Consider the following 19,339-nt stretch of genomic DNA (forward strand, 5'->3'; position numbering starts at 1 on the left):
GTCGACACACAAATGCAAAGTAATCCAGACAACACGTACACTGTGAAGAGAATTATAGAGGTCTTAAATGCTGCTATACACTATGGTTCCAAATATACAGAAGACTCCACTTCGACTTGGCCGGACGATTAACACTTCTGCCTTGCCTCAGAGAGAGTTTTCTCTCTGTTGCTAGTTTTGCAACATTGCGTAGCCCCTGACGACGCACGAGAGTGCAAGATGTTGAAGATTTCCATCCCGACGTGGCTTGTTCCACACAGAACACCCTGTGTTTTCTTTCCTGGGGAGGTGGTTGCAGAGCAGATCGGGGCGTTGGTGTTAGTGGTACAATTCGAAGGTGTTAGTGGTACAAGCCAGCTTTCTGTGCAACATATGCGGCACCATGATGAGCTGCGGCATTGAGAGAGGCTGAGTCGGCATGATCTGTGAGGTAGTTGACTGTGTTAGCGATGTTGGGATCGTTAGCTTGCGCTATAACGCCGTGAGCGGCGCTCGCGGCAGACGCATCCGCCGTCTGGATAGCGTAGTTCCCCCCGCCGACGGACTTCGCAGCATAGGGATCCCCTGCGGCCAAAGCAGCATGGTAATACCATTGTTGCTGGGCACCATACGTGGAGGGCTCGAACGGGAAGCCTGCTGCATTGAGCACATGGGATCTGCCACCCGGGTTTAAGTATCCATACCCGCCATTACCCGCCAGGAGGACGTTCACACCGCCAGAACCACCACCATAGCCGCCACTGAACCCTGTACCATAGCTGCCCCCATAACCACCACCATGATTTCCTCCACGACGAACCTGAGGGAAGATAAGAATAATAATGCTTATTTCTACATGATACAACTTATACATACCATAGCTGACACCTATGACATACTATATAGAAAGTCCTTTGTTTTGCAGAGCATTTCTCACAACTTAGGTTAATTTTGTCCGCAGGATGCCACCCACACCAGTCACCTAACACCCAGGTACCTACTTACTGCTAATGAACAGTAACACCAGGTGTCTTAAAACACGTCCAATGTTTCCACCCGTACCGGGAATCGAACTATGGACCCTCAGTGTGTGAGCTGAGTGCGCTACTATTATTAATTCACAAAATCGTAATTTTTGTACGCCTTCATGTGCTTACGTAATAATATGTATGTGTACTCAAATGTTTCACCTAATTGTGGTTGCAGGGGTCGATTCACAGCTCCTGGCCCCGCCTCTTCACTGGTCGCTACTAGGTCCACTCTCTCCCTGCTCAATTAGCTTTATCATGCCTCTTCTTAAATCTATGTATGGATCCTGCCTCCACTACTTCACTCTCGAGATTGTTCCACTTCCTGACGACTCTGTGACTGAAGAAATACTTCCTAACATCCCTGTGACTCATCTATGTCTTCAACTTCTAGTTATGACCCCTTGTTTCTGTGTCCCCTTGGTGCTGTGACCCCTTGCTGCTATGTCTCCTTGTTGCTGTGTCACCTTGTTGCTGTGACCCCTTGTTTCTGTGTTCCCTTGGTGCTGTGACCCCTTGTTGCTATGTCCCCTTGTTGCTGTGACCCATTTTGCAATGTCTCCTTGTTGCTGTGACCCCTTGTTGCTATGTCCCTTGTTGCTGTGACCCCTTGTTTATGTCTGTGTTCCCTTGTTGCTGCTGTGATTGGTACCCCTTGTTGCTGTGTCCCCTTGTTGCTGTGTCCCCGTCTTGCTTGTGTCCCCTTCTTTCTGTGTCCCCTTGTTTGTTGTGTCCCCTTGTTGCTGTGTCCCCTTGTTGCTGTGTCCCCTTGTTGCTGTGTCCCCTTGTTGCTGTGTCCCCTTGTTGCTGTGTCCCCTTGTTGCTTGTGTCCCCTTCTTGCTGTGTCCCCTTGTTGCTGTGTCCCATTGGTACTGTGACCCCTTGTTGCTGTGTCCCCTTGTTGCTGTGTCCCCTTGTTGCTTGTGTCCCCTTGTTGCTGTGTCCCCTTGTTGCTGTGTCCCCTTGTTGCTGTGTCCCCTTGTTGCTGTGTCCCCTTGTTGCTGTGTCCCCTTGTTGCTTGTGTCCCCTTCTTGCTGTGTCCCCTTGTTGCTGTGTCCCATTGGTACTGTGACCCCTTGTTGCTATGTCCCTTGTTGCTGTGTCCCCTTGTTGCTGTGTCCCATTGGTACTGTGACCCCTTGTTGCTGTGTCCCCTTCTTGCTTGTGTCCCCTTCTTGCTGTGTCCCCTTGTTGCTGTGTCCCCTTGTTGCTGTGTCCCCTTGTTGCTGTGTCCCCTTGTTGCTGTGTCCCCTTGTTGCTGTGTCCCCTTGTTGCTGTGTCCCCTTGTTGCTGTGTCCCCTTGTTGCTGTGTCCCCTTGTTGCTTGTGTCCCCTTGTTGCTGTGTCCCCTTGTTGCTGTGTCCCCTTGTTGCTGTGTCCCCTTGTTGCTGTGTCCCCTTGTTGCTGTGTCCCCTTGTTGCTTGTGTCCCCTTCTTGCTGTGTCCCCTTGTTGCTGTGTCCCCTTGTTGCTTGTGTCCCCTTCTTGCTGTGTCCCCTTGTTGCTGTGTCCCCTTGTTGCTTTTGTCCCCTTCTTGCTGTGTCCCCTTGTTGCTGTGTCCCCTTGTTGCTGTGTCCCCTTGTTGCTTGTGTCCCCTTCTTGCTGTGTCCCCTTCTTGCTGTGTCCCCTTGTTGCTGTGTCCCCTTGTTGCTGTGTCCCCTTGTTGCTGTGTCCCCTTGTTGCTGTGTCCCCTTGTTGCTGTGTCCCCTTGTTGCTTGTGTCCCCTTCTTGCTGTGTCCCCTTGTTGCTGTGTCCCCTTGTTGCTGTGTCCCCTTGTTGCTTGTGTCCCCTTCTTGCTGTGTCCCCTTGTTGCTGTGTCCCCTTGTTGCTGTGTCCCCTTGTTGCTGTGTCCCCTTGTTGCTGTGTCCCCTTGTTGCTGTGTCCCCTTGTTGCTGTGTCCCCTTGTTGTTGTGTCCCCTTGTTGCTGTGTCCCCTTGTTGCTGTGTCCCCTTGTTGCTGTGACCCCTTGTTGCTGTGTCCCCTTGTTGCTGTGTCCCCTTGTTGCTGTGACCCATTTTGCAATGTCTCCTTGTTGCTGTGACCCCTTGTTGCTATGTCCCTTGTTGCTGTGACCCCCTGTTGCTATGTCCCTTGTTGCTGTGTCCCATTGGTACTGTGACCCCTTGTTGCTGTGTCCCCTTGTTGCTGTGTCACATCTCTGAAGCATTCTGTCCCTCTCCACCTTGTCAATTCCTCTCAGTATTTTATATGTCGTTATCATGTCCTCCCCATTCCTCCTGTCCTCCAATGTTGTTAGGTTGAGTTCCCTTAACCTATGTCTTTATACAAGGTCAGTCAGGCGAGTGACCGGGTCACTGAGGTCACTGTTGGACTGTGAGGCACTGCAGGATGACCAGTCTGGTGCACTGGCGATGACCTGTTTGTGTACACGAAACTGCTTGAAGAGTGTTCAGGGGGTCAACACCCCCGCGGCTCGGTCTTTGACCAGGCCTCGCGGTGGATCAGGACCTGATCAACCACATCAAGTTTTGGCTAAACTGCGAGCTTGGTGATTCTGATAAATAAGACACAGGTGCAACAGTTAGGCATCTCTATTCCGAAATGTTTCGCCTGCACAGTAGGCTGCTTTAGTCGATTTGCTGGAAATTCCTGGTTGATGGGAAGAAAATTGCAAGTGTTCGGTGTATTCACCCTCTCTGAGAGGGTGAATACAAACTGGGGCTTACAGTTCTTCAGTCGAGTACAGAGGAAACCTACTATGTAGGCGAAACCTTTCGGGATAAACATACCTAACTGTAGGATTGTACGCCATTGTCATATCCTTGCTGATTCTGTTGGATAGCATTCTATATATGCACCAGAGCAGTAGCCAATCATCTGTGTTGTGTTCTCTCTGGATGACCATCCTGGAATCACTCCTGGACTACACAAAGAGACAAGAATGAACAACGGAGGGCAGTGTTGTATGACCCTAGTGAGTTTAACGCTTCTTTGTGATTATAATGAACACTGGAGGTCCTGGAATAACTCCAAGGGTGGTTATCAAAGAGAGAAAACACAACGCCAGTGTCTGGAAGTTCCCTTCATATGTACTCAGAACATTATCTTACAGAATCCAGTAGCTGTCAGTCCAGTTTCTTTTTACCGAACCAGGTTATGGACAGTTCACCTGGAGTCACCTGGAGAGAGTTCCGGGGGTCTCAACGTCCCCGCGGCCCGGTCTGTGGCCAGGCCTCCTGGTGGATCAGAGCCTGATCAACCAGGCTGTTACTGCTGGCTGCACGCAAACCAACGTACGAGCCACAGCCCGGCTGGTCAGGAACCGACTTTAGGTGCTTGTCCAGTGCCAACTTGAAGACTGCCAGGGGTCTGTTGGTAATCCCCCTTATGTATGCTGGGAGGCAGTTGAACAGTCTCGGGCCCCCTGACACTTATTGTATGGTCTCTTAACGTGCTAGTGACACCCCTGCTTTTCATTGGGGGGATGTTGCATCGTCTGCCAAGTCTTTTGCTTTCGTAGTGAGCGATTTTCGTGTGCAAGTTCGGTACTAGTCCCTCTAGGATTTTCCAGGTGTATATAATCATGTATCTCTCCCTCCTGCGTTCCAGGGAATACAGGTTCAGGAACCTCAAGCGCTCCCAGTAATTGAGGTGTTTTATCTCCGTTATGCGCGCCAGGAAGGTTCTCTGTACATTTTCTAGGTCGGCAATTTCACCTGCCTTGAAAGGTGCTGTTAGTGTGCAGCAATATTCCAGCCTAGATAGAACAAGTGACCTGAAGAGTGTTATCATGGGCTTGGCCTCCCTAGTTTTGAAGGTTCTCATTATCCATCCTGTCATTTTTCTAGCAGATGCGATTGATACAATGTTATGGTCCTTGAAGGTGAGATCCTCCGACATGATCACTCCCAGGTCTTTGACGTTGGTGTTTCGCTCTATTTTGTGGCCAGAATTTGTTTTGTACTCTGATGAAGATTTAATTTCCTCGTGTTTACCATATCTGAGTAATTGAAATTTCTCATCGTTGAACTTCATATTGTTTTCTGCAGCCCACTGAAAGATTTGGTTGATGTCCGCCTGGAGCCTTGCAGTGTCTGCAATGGAGGACACTGTCATGCAGATTCGGATGTCATCTGCAAAGGAAGACACGGTGCTGTGGCTGACAGTGCACCAGAGGAAATAACAAGGACCCCAATGGAAGTAAGGACCGAATGGAAATTTAAGAACTCCAGTGGAAATACAAGGACTCCAATGGAAATGTAAGGAGTCCAATGGAAATACAAGGATCCCAGCGGAAATACCAGGATCCCAGTGGAAGCAAGGACCCCAATGGAAATACCAGGATCCCAGTGGAAGCAAGAACCCCAATGGAAATACAAGGATCCAAATGGAAATAAGGATCCCAGTGGAAATATAAGGGCTTCGGTGGAAATACAAGAATCCCAATAGAAATAAGTCACTTTGACATTCATTACTATGTATGATAATAGTAATTATGTGTACTTGTGCCTAAACAAAATTACACCTGTGTACAAGTGTTCCTTGTAGTGCCTCACAGTTCAAAAATAATAACCTGACTGACTTCTATCACTCACCTGACTGAATAAAAATGACCTGTCTGTACGAAGGTAAACTAATAGTTAAAACAGCAGTTTTAACTGTGGAAAAGGAATGTTGTGCATTAGTTTGGTTTATAAGTTAAACTGCTATTTATATGTTAAACCCTTTGTCTGAAATGCTTCGCAAAACCACGAACTTTCTGTTAGTACACCCGGATGTCACCCATCTCTGTACAGACATTGTACCCTGTGGACACAAACCTTTATCTTTGACCTGCGGACCATGGCAAGGTCCAGTCTCAGAAGTCTTAGTGGAAGGTCAGTTTGTCTTTGACCTGCGGACCATGGCAAGGTCGAGTCTCAGAAGTCTTAGTGGAAGGTCAGTTTGTCTTTGACCTGCGGACCATGGCAAGGTCGAGTCTCAGAAGTCTTAGTGGAAGGTCAGTTTGTCTTTGACCTGCGGACCATGGCAAGGTCGAGTCTCAGAAGTCTTAGTGGAAGGTCAGTTTATCTTTGACCTGCGGACCATGGCCAGGTCGAGTCTCAGAAGTCTTAGTGGAAGGTCAGTTTATCTTTGACCTGCGGACCTTGGCAAGGTCGAGTCTCAGAAACCTTAGTGGAAGGTCAGTTTGTCTTTGACCTGCGGACCATGGCAAGGTCGAGTCTCAGAAGTCTTAGTGGAAGGTCAGTTTATCTTTGACCTGCAGACCATGGCAAGGTCGAGTATCAGAAGTCTTAGTGGAAGGTCAGTTTATCTTTGACCTGCGGACCATGGCAAGGTCGAGTATCAGAAGTCTTAGTGGAAGGTCAGTTTATCTTTGACCTGCGGACCATGGCAAGGTCGAGTCTCAGAAGCTGTACTGGAAAAGAAGGTCAGTTTGACTCTGTTGTTATAAAAATTAATTATTCTTGTATGTTAGGCTCCTATTGTCTAAAATTTTATTATTGAGGGATAATAACTTATGTCCCGTAGCTGGGTTGGTAGCGCACTTGCCTCACACACTGAGGCCCGTGGTTCGATCCCCGGTACGGGTGAAAACATTAGGATGTTTTTCCGAAGACACCTGCTGTCCATGTTCACCTAGCAGTAAGTAGGTACCTGGGTGTTAGGTGACTGGTGTGGGTGGCATCCTGGGGACAAAATTAACCCAAGTTGTGGGAAATGCTCTACATAACCAGGAACTTTCTATATGTCATAGGTGTCAGCTATGGTATGTATAAGTTGCATAATGTACTGGTAGGAATATTATTATTAGTAGAAGTATATTGACTGAACAAGACCTGTTTTTTCAACAAATTCAGTGTTCACTGGTAAGCGCTTAACTTGTACGGATCACCACCAGCCTCAAGACATGCCTGTGAAGAGTCGTGGTACCCACACGTTACTCACCCTGTCAGCAGACGTCGCTGCTCCCAGCACCACCACAACTGTGGGAGAAACACACATTCTCTTTATATATATATTATATATATATATATATATATATATATATATATATATATATATATATATATATATATATATATATATATATATACATATACACACACGTAATAAACCATTATCCTTCTATCTATCCTTGTTCCATATCATAGTATACATACCCCCGTAGCCACATCTTTGTTCCACATCCTTGTATACATATCGTTGTATGCCTATGCTTGTATTCTCATTAGATTCATATCAGCAGTGAACAAGGTCCCTCTGTCACGTGATTTATATACACAATTAGCAGTACTGGTCCAAGTACTGACCCTTGTGGGACCCCACTCGTCACCCTCATACACCTCATTCACATCAACTAGTTTTATTCCTGATCTGTTGTTGTGTTATTCCTGTCAGCTGCTCTAGCTCTTGTACCAGTTTCTTGCGAGGTGCTGTATCCAGCACCGTTTAATAGTCCAAAACTATGCAGTCCATCCACGTGAAACAGGATTTCCCATTCCTAAAACAGTGCTGTTGTTTATGGATTCTCTCCCAGTTATAAATACAAATATTAAGTGGGTCATATTACAACTGTGACCAGGTGTGGACGTATCAGTGGTTCATTACTCTGTAATTTGTTCATGACTGTAACCATGTATAGGAGTGAAGCTGATTCATTACCTCTGTAACTTGCCATGATTGTGACCAGATCTACCTGGAGTTTGTTACCTTTGTAACTAGTTGATTGTGACCAGATCTACCTGGAGTTTGTTACCTTTGTAACTTGTTGATTGTGACCAGATCTACCTGGAGTTCATTACCTTTGTAACTTGTTGATTGTGACCAGATCTACCTGGAGTTCATTACCTCTGTAACTTGTTGATTGTGACCAGATCTACCTGGAGTTCATTACCTTTATAACTTGTTGATTGTGACCAGATCTACCTGGAGTTCATTACCTTTGTAACTTGTTGATTGTGACCAGATCTACCTGGAGTTCATTACCTTTATAACTTGTTGATTGTGACCAGATCTACCTGGAGTTCATTACCTTTGTAACTTGTTGATTGTGACCAGATCTACCTGGAGTTCATTACCTCTGTAACTTGTTGATTGTGACCAGATCTACCTGGAGTTTATTACCTTTGTAACTTGTTGATTGTGACCAGATCTACCTGGAGTTCATTACCTCTGTAACTTGTTGATTGTGACCAGATCTACCTGGAGTTTATTACCTTTGTAACTTGTTGATTGTGACCAGATCTACCTGGAGTTCATTACCTTTGTAACTTGTTGATTGTGACCAGATCTACCTGGAGTTCATTACCTCTGTAACTTGTTGATTGTGACCAGATCTACCTGGAGTTTATTACCTTTGTAACTTGTTGATTGTGACCAGATCTACCTGGAGTTCATTACCTTTGTAACTTGTTGATTGTGACCAGATCTACCTGGAGTTCATTACCTCTGTAACTTGTTGATTGTGACCAGATCTACCTGGAGTTTATTACCTTTGTAACTTGTTGATTGTGACCAGATCTACCTGGAGTTCATTACCTTTGTAACTTGTTGATTGTGACCAGATCTACCTGGAGTTCATTACCTCTGTAACTTGTTGATTGTGACCAGATCTACCTGGAGTTTATTACCTTTGTAACTTGTTGATTGTGACCAGATCTACCTGGAGTTCATTACCTTTGTAACTTGTTGATTGTGACCAGATCTACCTGGAGTTCATTACCTTTGTAACTAGTTCAGCTGTCAGAACTTTGGGGCCCAGTCCCTGGACCCATTATGTACCTTTGTAATCTTTTGACTACCGCCCACAGGATGGGTATGTGGTGACTACCGCCCACAGGATGGGTATGTGGTGACTACCGCCCACAGGATGGGTATGTGGTGACTACCGCCCACAGGATGGGTATGTGGTGACTACCGCCCACAGGATGGGTATGTGGTGACTACCGCCCACAGGATGGGTATGTGGTGCATAATAAAGATATTAAACTAACTCTCCCTTCCAGTTGCTCCACCATTCTTCTCCTGTTTATCTTCTCCCGGTGGCCCGGTGGCCTGGTGGCTAAAGCTCCCGCTTCACACACGGAGGGCCCGGGTTCGATTCCCGGCGGGTGGAAACATTTCGACACGTTTCCTTACACCTGTTGTCCTGTTCACCTAGCAGCAAATAGGTACCTGGGTGTTAGTCGACTGGTGTGGGTCGCATCCTGGGGGACAAGATTAAGGACCCCAATGAAAATAAGTTAGACAGTCCTCGATGACGCACTGACTTTCTTGGGTTATCCTGGGTGGCTAACCCTCCGGGGTTAAAAATCCGAACGAAATCTTATCTTATCTTATCTTCTCCATAACTTTACTGTGGGTGTCAGTAATACTGGTCTGCAGTTTAATGCCAGGTATCTGTCCCTTATTTACAATATACTTCCTGTCTTTACTGTTTTCCAGACATCATGGTGCTGTCCTGGTTCTGGTTTGTTGAAGATTTTTGCTGGTTGTTCACACAGTTTCTCTGTTACTTCTCTCAGAGCACAGATGTCTGGTCCCATTGTATCCTTTACACCCGTTGTCTATGTTCACCCATCAGTAAAATGGGTACTTGGGTGTTTGTGGACTGGGTTTACCTGGAGAGAGTTTCGGGGGTCAACGCCCCCGCGGCCCGGTCTGTGACCAGGCCTCCTGGTGGATCAGCGCCTGATCAACCAGGCTGTTGCTGCTGGCTGCACGCAAACCAACGTACGAGCCACAGCCCGGCTGATCAGGAACTGACTTTAGGTGCTTGTCCAGTGCCTGCTTGAAGACTGCCAGGGGTCTGTTGGTAATCCCCCTTATGTGTGCTGGGAGGCAGTTGAACAGTCTCGGGCCCCTGACACTTATTGTATGGTCTCTTAACGTGCTAGTGACACCCCTGCTTTTCATTGGGGGGATGGTGCATCGTCTGCCAAGTCTTTTGCTTTCGTAGTGAGTGATTTTCGTGTGCAAGTTCGGTACTAGTCCCTCTAGGATTTTCCAGGTGTATATAATCATGTATCTCTCCCTCCTGCGTTCCAGGGAATACAGGTTTAGAAACCTCAAGCGCTCCCAGTAATTGAGGTGTTTTATCTCCGTTATGCGCGCCGTGAAAGTTCTCTGTACATTTTCTAGGTCGGCAATTTCACCTGCCTTGAAAGGTGCTGTTAGAGTGCAGCAATATTCCAGCCTAGATAGAACAAGTGACCTGAAGAGTGTCATCATGGGCTTGGCCTCCCTAGTTTTGAAGGTTCTCATTATCCATCCTGTCATTTTTCTAGCAGATGCGATTGATACAATGTTATGGTCCTTGAAGGTGAGATCCTCCGACATAATCACTCCCAGGTCTTTGACGTTGGTGTTTCGCTCTATTTCGTGGCCAGAATTTGTTTTGTACTCTGATGAAGATTTAATTTCCTCATGTTTACCATATCTGAGTAATTGAAATTTCTCATCGTTGAACTTCATATTGTTTTCTGCAGCCCACTGAAAGATTTGGTTGATGTCCGCCTGGAGCCTTGCAGTGTCTGCAATGGAAGACACTGTCATGCAGATTCGGGTGTCATCTGCAAAGGAAGACACGGTGCTGTGGCTGACATCCTTGTCTATGTCGGATATGAGGATGAGAAACAAGATGGGAGCTAGTACTGTGCCTTGTGGAACAGAGCTTTTCACCGTAGCTGCCTCGGACTTTACTCTGTTGACGACTACTCTCTGTGTTCTGTTAGTGAGGAAATTATAGATCCATCGACCGACTTTTCCTGTTATTCCTTTAGCGCGCATTTTGTGCGCTATTACGCCATGGTCACACTTGTCGAAGGCTTTTGCAAAGTCTGTATATATTACATCTGCATTCTTTTTGTCTTCTAGTGCATTTAGGACCTTGTCGTAGTGATCCAGTAGCTGAGACAGACAGGAGCGACCTGTTCTAAACCCATGTTGCCCTGGGTTGTGTAACTGATGGGTTTCTAGATGGGTGGTGATCTTGCTTCTTAGGACCCTTTCAAAGATTTTTATGATATGGGATGTTAGTGCTATTGGTCTGTAGTTCTTTGCTGTTGCTTTACTGCCCCCTTTGTGGAGTGGGGCTATGTCTGTTGTTTTTAGTAACTGAGGGACGACCCCCGTGTCCATGCTCCCTCTCCATAGGATGGAAAAGGCTCGTGATAGGGGCTTCTTGCAGTTCTTGATGAACACAGAGTTCCATGAGTCTGGCCCTGGGGCAGAGTGCATGGGCATGTCATTTATCGCCTGTTCGAAGTCATTTGGCGTCAGGATAACATCGGATAGGCTTGTGTTAATCAAATTTTGTGGCTCTCTCATAAAAAATTCATTTTGATCTTCGACTCTCAGTCTGGTTAGCGGCTTGCTAAAAACTGAGTCATATTGGGACTTGAGTAGCTCACTCATTTCCTTGCTGTCATCTGTGTAGGACCCATCTTGTTTAAGTAGGGGCCCAATACTGGGCGTTGTTCTCGATTTTGATTTGGCATAGGAGAAGAAATACTTTGGGTTTCTTTCGATTTCATTTATAGCTTTTAGTTCTTCCCGCGATTCCTGACTCCTAAAGGATTCTTTTAGCTTAAGTTCGATGCTTGCTATTTCTCTGACCAGTGTCTCCCTGCGCATTTCAGATATATTGACCTCTTTTAGCCGCTCTGTTATTCTTTTCCGTCGCCTGTAAAGGGAGCGCCTGTCTCTTTCTATTTTACATCTACTCCTCCTTTTTCTTAGAGGAATAAGCCTTGTGCATACATCGAGTGCCACCGAGTTAATCTGTTCTAGGCATAAGTTTGGGTCTGTGTTGCTTAGTATATCTTCCCAGCTTATATCGGTTAGGACTTGGTTTACTTGGTCCCACTTTATGTTTTTGTTATTGAAGTTGAATTTGGTGAATGCTCCCTCGTGACTAGTCTCATTTTGTCGGTCTGGGGCTCCTCGCATACATGTCTGAACCTCAATTATGTTGTGATCTGAGTATATTGTTTTTGATATGGTGACATTTCTTATCAGATCATCATTGTTAGTGAATATGAGGTCTAGTGTATTCTCCAGTCTAGTAGGCTCTATTATTTGCTGGTTTAAATTGAATTTTGTGCAGAGATTTAAAAGCTCGTGTGAGTGTGAGTTTTCATCAGAGCTGCCTCCTGGTGTTATTACTGCAACAATATTATTTGCTATATTCCTCCATTTTAGGTGCCTTAAGTTGAAATCCCCCAGGAGCAAGATGTTGGGTGCAGGAGCTGGAAGATTTTCCAGACAGTGGTCAATTTTTAACAGCTGTTCCTGGAATTGCTGGGATGTTGCATCCGGAGGCTTGTAGACTACCACAATGACTAGGTTTTGGTTCTCGACCTTTACTGCTAAAACTTCCACTACGTCATTTGAGGCATTAAGCAGTTCTGTGCAAACAAGTGACTCTGCAATGTACAGGCCAACCCCCCCCTTTTGCCTGTTCACTCTGTCACATCTGTATAGGTTGTAACCTGGGATCCATATTTCATTGTCCAAGTGATCCTTTATGTGGGTCTCAGTGAAAGCCGCGAACATTGCCTTTGCCTCTGCAAGCAGTCCACGGATGAAAGGTATTTTGTTGTTTGTTGCTGGCTTTAGACCCTGTATATTTGCAAAGAAGAATGTTATCGGACTGGTGGTATTGTTGGTACTGGGGGGGGATTTTTTTTCCGGCATTAGTATCTGTATCTGTTGGTTTGGAGTGGAGGCCATCGACTGTGGTTCCACTCCAGGAATGACTGGATTTGGTGTACGATTTCTGCCATTTCCTGCCAGTTTTTTTTCCTTCCTGGCACTAAAAAACCTCTCCCTCTTGAGTGGCTGTGGCTACCCAGGTTTTCCCATGGCCTGGATGTTTTGTATCTTTTTGTCCCCTTTAGATGGTATGCCTGGCAATTTAAGTTATAGCACAGTCTTTCCTGTACTGAAGAGGTACACATTTCAGGGTGAAAAAGCTTACAGGAAGGGAGTTTGCATTTTCCTGTTGTCATATGGGCATGGCATTTTCTAGGGTGGTCATAGTTGCACGTCCCATCTGTTTTTCCAGATTTCCCATGCCAGCAGATACCAAGTGCATAGTATGTGCACAGGCTTGGTTTCCGCTTGCCTTGGGTTTCTGTGACTGTATTCCCTGTTGGTGCATGTTTCCCTGTCTTACTTCTATCCTCCCTAGCACCAACAATGGAGCTCCCACCAGTTGTTTTTGGTAATTTATCCTCACTATTGCTATTGGAGTCCTCTTGTTTGCTATTTCCTGCGGTATTTCTAGTTTGCAATATTGGTTTTATCTTATCTTTGACTACACTTGTTTCCCTACTATGGCTCCTATCCCCTATGAGGTCATTTATATGTATTCCTTCCTGCGTATAATTCCCGACTACCTGGACAAAATCTCCAGCTTCATCATTACTGTCTCCCAGGACAGTATCTCCAGCTTCACCATTTCTGTCTCCCAGGACAGCACCTCCAGCTTCACCATTACTGTCTCCCAGGACAGCACCTCCAGCTTCACCATTACTGTCTCCCAGGACAGCACCTCCAGCTTCACCATTAGGACAGCACCTCCAGCTTCACCATTACTGTCTCCCAGGACAGCACCTCCAGCTTCACCATTACTGTCTCCCAGGACAGCACCTCCAGCTTTACTATTACTGTCTCCCAGGACATCACCTCCAGCCTTACAGTTTGTGACTACATGGCCAGTATCAAGGGCAGTACCATTCAGCCCAGACTTTTTATGTTCCCATCTGTTGTAGAAAGCTTCCAGGTTTTCTATGAAAGCAGCTTTGATGTTGTCCTCTTTTAATACCCTTGTGATTTTAGTCCACAGATTTTCCTCATTTGGGCATACCCAGAAACACTTCTCTGTTTTAATACTGCTTGTAGCTAGTTCTGGGATATCTGCACAAGGGGCGTGACACCAATTTCCACAAAAATGACAATTTATCCATGTGGAGGCCCGTTTGTTTGACTGACCACAGACTACACACAGCTTCATAATGATTTGAATGGTTGATTTACTGCAATTCTACTAGCAACCTCTTGAATATTATATTAATAACCTTAAATGAAGCTCTAGCTATTTGTATTTCTGTTTCTAACTCTTTTTGTATATTGGACAGCTTACCGTCACGTTCCTGATTTTTAATGTTTGTGTTTATAAGGGCGCCTACAACCCCATCCGTTTACAGTCTGCTTTATTGTCCAACGAAACTGTTTGAAACCAGTCCCGGGTTCGGACCAGTCAAGGGTTCGGACCAGTCAAGGGTTCGGACCAGTCAAGGGTTCGGACCAGTCGATCTGCTCTGATCAGTGGGTCACTTATTTAAAACATACTGGTCGGTGATTTGAGCTAACACATGAAGGATCTACTGGAAATTATCTACCCGAGTAATATGTGATTTGACTGATACAAAAGTATAACTTGCGTGTTGAAGAGCCGGTGATATCTGGCAGCTCCTACAATGACGAACGGTCACCTCCTTGTTTATCAATCGCTGTATCTGGCTTTTCTATTTTTTTTTTTTTTTTTTTTTTTTTTTGCGTCTCCACCGCAATAAATGCTATATTATCACTATAGTTGACTGGTGCAAATTTCGGAGGAAGGACGCTTTTTCTGTAGTAATAATTGCTTCTCGTTGTGTATATTGCGACCGCTGGTAACTACAGGTTATATGAAATTCACAGTATACGTCTGGTATTTCAAGAAAAAGAAACTAATGAAAGTCACTCCACTCCACTAAGTACCATTATAATACTGGTTAGTTGCTACTACAACACTGTATTCTGCTATTCACTGGTATCACTAGATTATATGCGAGTACACTAGCAGGCCAGGAAGATTATTAAAAACAGCTGACCTGTGGTAAGTTTCTGGCGACTTCTGGCACCTGCCTCTATAGGCTTATCACTTCATTTACAAATTCACCTGTTTTCAAATGACACTTTAGCCTTTATCAACAATATACTAGGGAGCCACTGTAGTATACACTATACACTATGTATACTCAATGTTATCAGGGAGACTTTCTTTCCTCTGACATGAAAAGTTATACCTTGTACATGTACTTGTATACCTTGTACATGTACTTGTATACCTTGTACATGTACTTGTATACCTTGTACATGTACTTGTATGCCTTGTACATGTACTTGTATACCTTGTACATGTACTTGTATACCTTGTACATGTACTTGTATGCCTTGTACATGTACTTGTATACCTTGTACATGTACTTGTATACCTTGTACATGTACTTGTATACCTTGTACATGTACTTGTATACCTTGTACATGTACTTGTATGCCTTGTACATGTACTTGTATACCTTGTACATGTACTTGTATGCCTTGTACATGTACTTGTATACCTTGTACATGTACTTGTATACCTTGTACATGTACTTGTATACCTTGTACATGTACTTGTATACCTTGTACATGTACTTGTATGCCTTGTACATGTACTTGTATACCTTGTACATGTACTTGTATACCTTGTACATGTACTTGTATACCTTGTACATGTACTTGTATGCCTTGTACATGTACTTGTATACCTTGTACATGTACTTGTATGCCTTGTACATGTACTTGTATACCTTGTACATGTACTTGTATACCTTGTACATGTACTTGTATACCTTGTACATGTACTTGTATACCTTGTACATGTACTTGTATACCTTGTACATGTACTTGTATACCTTGTACATGTACTTGTATACCTTGTACATGTACTTGTATGCCTTGTACATGTACTTGTATACCTTGTACATGTACTTGTATGCCTTGTACATGTACTTGTATACCTTGTACATGTACTTGTATGCCTTGTACATGTACTTGTATACCTTGTACATGTACTTGTATGCCTTGTACATGTACTTGTATACCTTGTACATGTACTTGTATGCCTTGTACATGTACTTGTATGCCTTGTACATGTACTTGTATACCTTGTACATGTACTTGTATACCTTGTACATGTACTTGTATACCTTGTACATGTACTTGTATACCTTGTACATGTACTTGTATACCTTGTACATGTACTTGTATACCTTGTACATGTACTTGTATACCTTGTACATGTACTTGTATACCTTGTACATGTACTTGTGGTAAATAAAGTACTAGCGAGTGAGACGTTTACCTCAGTAATTTCTTCCCGTCACCTCCCACTGTGTATATACACTGTGTATACACTGTGTATATACACTGTGTATATACATTGACGACTGAGAGATTCTCAACTTTCAGGGTATCTGTCCCGTGACGACCTAATTCAATACTTATAAGCACAGAGGCCTAAATGCGAATACGGGTATGAGGATACTTATACGACCAGCTAAACTGGATACATAGACGACTGGTATACATACAGATAAGACTGACGTACAGATATATGAAGGTCACACACATACAGAAAACACTGGTATACATAGAGAAAACACTGGTATACATAGAGAAAACACTGGTATACATAGAGAAAACACTGGTATACATAGAGAAAACACTGGTATACATAGAGAAAACACTGGTATACATAGAGAAAACACTGGTATACATAGAGAAAACACTGGTATACGTAGAGAAAACACTGGTATACATAGAGAAAACACTGGTATACATAGAGAATGCACTGGTATACACAGGGAGCAGCGCTGGTGTGCATGAAGGCGGCACTGGTATGCACGGAGGCGGCGCTGGTATGCCTGGAGCGGCTGCTGGTATGCACGGAGGCAGGCGCTGGTGGTATGCACAGGCCTTTCGGGCTGGTGCCTGGAACGGTGGCGCTGGCATGTACGGCAGGCAGGCACTGGTATGCACAGGCAGGCGTACTGGTATGCACAGGCGGAGCGGCGCTGGTGTGCACGGAGCGGCGCTGGGTATACGCAGGCGGCTCACGGGTATGCTCGGAGCAAGCCCCCGCTGGTATACGCAGGGTGGCGCTAGGTATGCGCAGGCAGCGGCTGCTGGCTATGCACAGGTGGCGCTGGGTATGCACCAGGAGCCCAGGCGCTGGTATGCCTGGGCAAGGCACTGGTAATACACAGAGCGGCACTGGAGCTATGCACATACAGGCACTGGTATGCACAGGCAGCGGCGCTGGTATGCACTGGCAGGCAGGCGCTAGGTATAGCAGCACTGGTATACACAGAGCAGCACTGGTATACACAGAGCAGCACTGGTATACACAGAGCAGCACTGGTATACACAGAGCAGCACTGGTATACACAGAGCAGCACTGGTATACACATACAGAGGAAGGCTCACCCAGGAACAGAGTTGATCTCATGGCTGATGTGAGGCTGTGGCCGCTCTTCAACTAACGTCTGGCTACCCACACTCCAGGTTTTAATGCACCTGCAACAATGGGGCGTGCAGAATGTTGCACAACACCATCAATGAAGATTGGTGAGCACGATGACACGGAATTTTCTCCTCTTATTTTTTCCCTGGTTTCCATTTACTTCCCCGCCACTACACGTTTATTTTTGCAAGTTTACAGGCCCGGTGGCCTGGTGGCTAAAACTCCCGCTTCACACACGGAGGGCCCGGGTTCGATTCCCGGCGGGTGGAAATTCCGACACGTTTCCTTACACCTATTGTCCTGTTCACCTAGCAGCAAATAGGTACCTGGGTGTTAGTGGACTGGTGTGGGTCGCATCCTGGGGGACAAGATTAAGGACCCCAATGGAAATAAGTTAGACAGTCCTCGATGACGCACTGACTTTCTTGGGTTATCCTGGGTGGCTAACCCTCCGGGGTTAAAAATCCGAACGAAATCTTATCTTATCTTATCTTATCTTAAGACCCGTGGCTTGGTTGGTAGCGCACTTGCCTCACACACACACATTGAGTTTTCGTGGTTCAATCCCCGGCACGGGTGGAATCGTTAGGCGTGTTTTCTTACACCTGCTGTCAGTGTTCACCTAGAAGTAAGTAGGTACCTTGGTTCTAGTCACCTTACACCTGCTGTCAGTGTTCACCTAGCAGTAAGTAGGTACCTGGGTGTGGGTCGTACCCTATCTGGAGTAACTGGAGGGTGTTTTGGGGTCAACGCCCCCGCGACCCGGGCCATGACCAGGCCTCAAGGTGAATTAAGTCCTGGTCAGCCAGGCTGTTATTGCTGGCTGCATGCAAACCACCGTAGGAACCACAGCCCGGCTGGTCAGGTACTGACTTTAGGTGCCTGTCCAGCTCCATCTTAAAGACAGCCAGGGGTCTTGAAGACAGCCAGTGGTCTTGAAGACAGCCAGGGGTCTTGAAGACAACCAGGGGTCTTGAAGACAGCCAGGGGTCTTGAAGACAGCCAGGGGTCTTGAAGACAGCCAGTGGTCTTGAAGACAGCCAGGGGTCTTGAAGACAACCAGGGGTCTTGAAGACAGCCAGGGGTCTTGAAGACAGCCAGGGGTCTTGAAGACAGCCAGTGGTCTTGAAGACAGCCAGGGATCTTGAAGACAGCCAGGGGTCTTGAAGACAGCTAGGGGTCTTGAAGACAGCCAGGGGTCTTGAAGACAGCTAGGGGTCTTGAAGACAGCCAGGGGTCTTGAAGACAGCCAGTGGTCTTGAAGACAACCAGGGGTCTTGAAGACAGCCAGGGGTCTTGAAGACAACCAGGGGTCTTGAAGACAGCCAGGGGTCTTGAAGACAACCAGGGGTCTTGAAGACAGCCAGGGGTCTTGAAGACAACCAGGGGTCTTGAAGACAGCCAGGGGTCTTGAAGACAGCTAGGGGTCTTGAAGACAGCCAGGGGTCTTGAAGACAGCTAGGGGTCTTGAAGACAGCCAGGGGTCTTGAAGACAACCAGGGGTCTTGAAGACAGCCAGTGGTCTTGAAGACAACCAGGGGTCTTGAAGACAGCCAGGGGTCTTGAAGACAACCAGGGGTCTTGAAGACAGCCAGGGGTCTTGAAGACAGCTAGGGGTCTTGAAGACAGCCAGGGGTCTTGAAGACAGCTAGGGGTCTTGAAGACAGCCAGGGGTCTTGAAGACAGCCAGTGGTCTTGAAGACATCCAGGGGTCTTGAAGACAGCCAGGGGTCTTGAAGACAGCCAGGGGTCTTGAAGACAGCTAGGGGTCTTGAAGACAGCCAGGGGTTTTGAAGACAGCCAGGGGTCTTGAAGACAGCCAGGGGTCTTGAAGACAGCCAGGGGTCTTGAAGACAGCCAGGGGTCTTGAAGACAGCCAGGGGTCTTGAAGACTGCCTGGGGTCTTGAAGACAGCCAGGGGTCTTGAAGACAGCCAGGGGTCTTGAAGACAGCCAGGGGTCTTGAAGACTGCCAGGGGTCTTGAAGACAGCCAGGGGTCTTGAAGACAGACAGGGGCCTTGAAGACAGCCAGGGG

General features: G+C 46.2%; 1 protein-coding gene across 1 annotated transcript; it reads right to left on the reverse strand.

Moving 5' to 3' along the window:
- LOC128704625 (uncharacterized) lies at window positions 1–17,345 on the reverse strand. Its single transcript, XM_053799727.2, has 3 exons — window positions 17,268–17,345; window positions 6,915–6,952; window positions 1–799 (listed from the first exon to the last, which is right to left on the reverse strand). The coding sequence occupies exons 1-3, from the start codon at window positions 17,287–17,289 to the stop codon at window positions 341–343; spliced, it is 519 nt and encodes a 172-aa protein (XP_053655702.2). The 5' UTR covers window positions 17,290–17,345; the 3' UTR covers window positions 1–340.
- Window positions 17,346–19,339: the final 1,994 nt, after the last annotated feature.

The sequence above is a fragment of the Cherax quadricarinatus genome, chromosome 100, assembly GCF_038502225.1.
Source record: "Cherax quadricarinatus isolate ZL_2023a chromosome 100, ASM3850222v1, whole genome shotgun sequence".
NCBI classification, from domain to species: Eukaryota; Metazoa; Arthropoda; class Malacostraca; order Decapoda; family Parastacidae; genus Cherax; species Cherax quadricarinatus.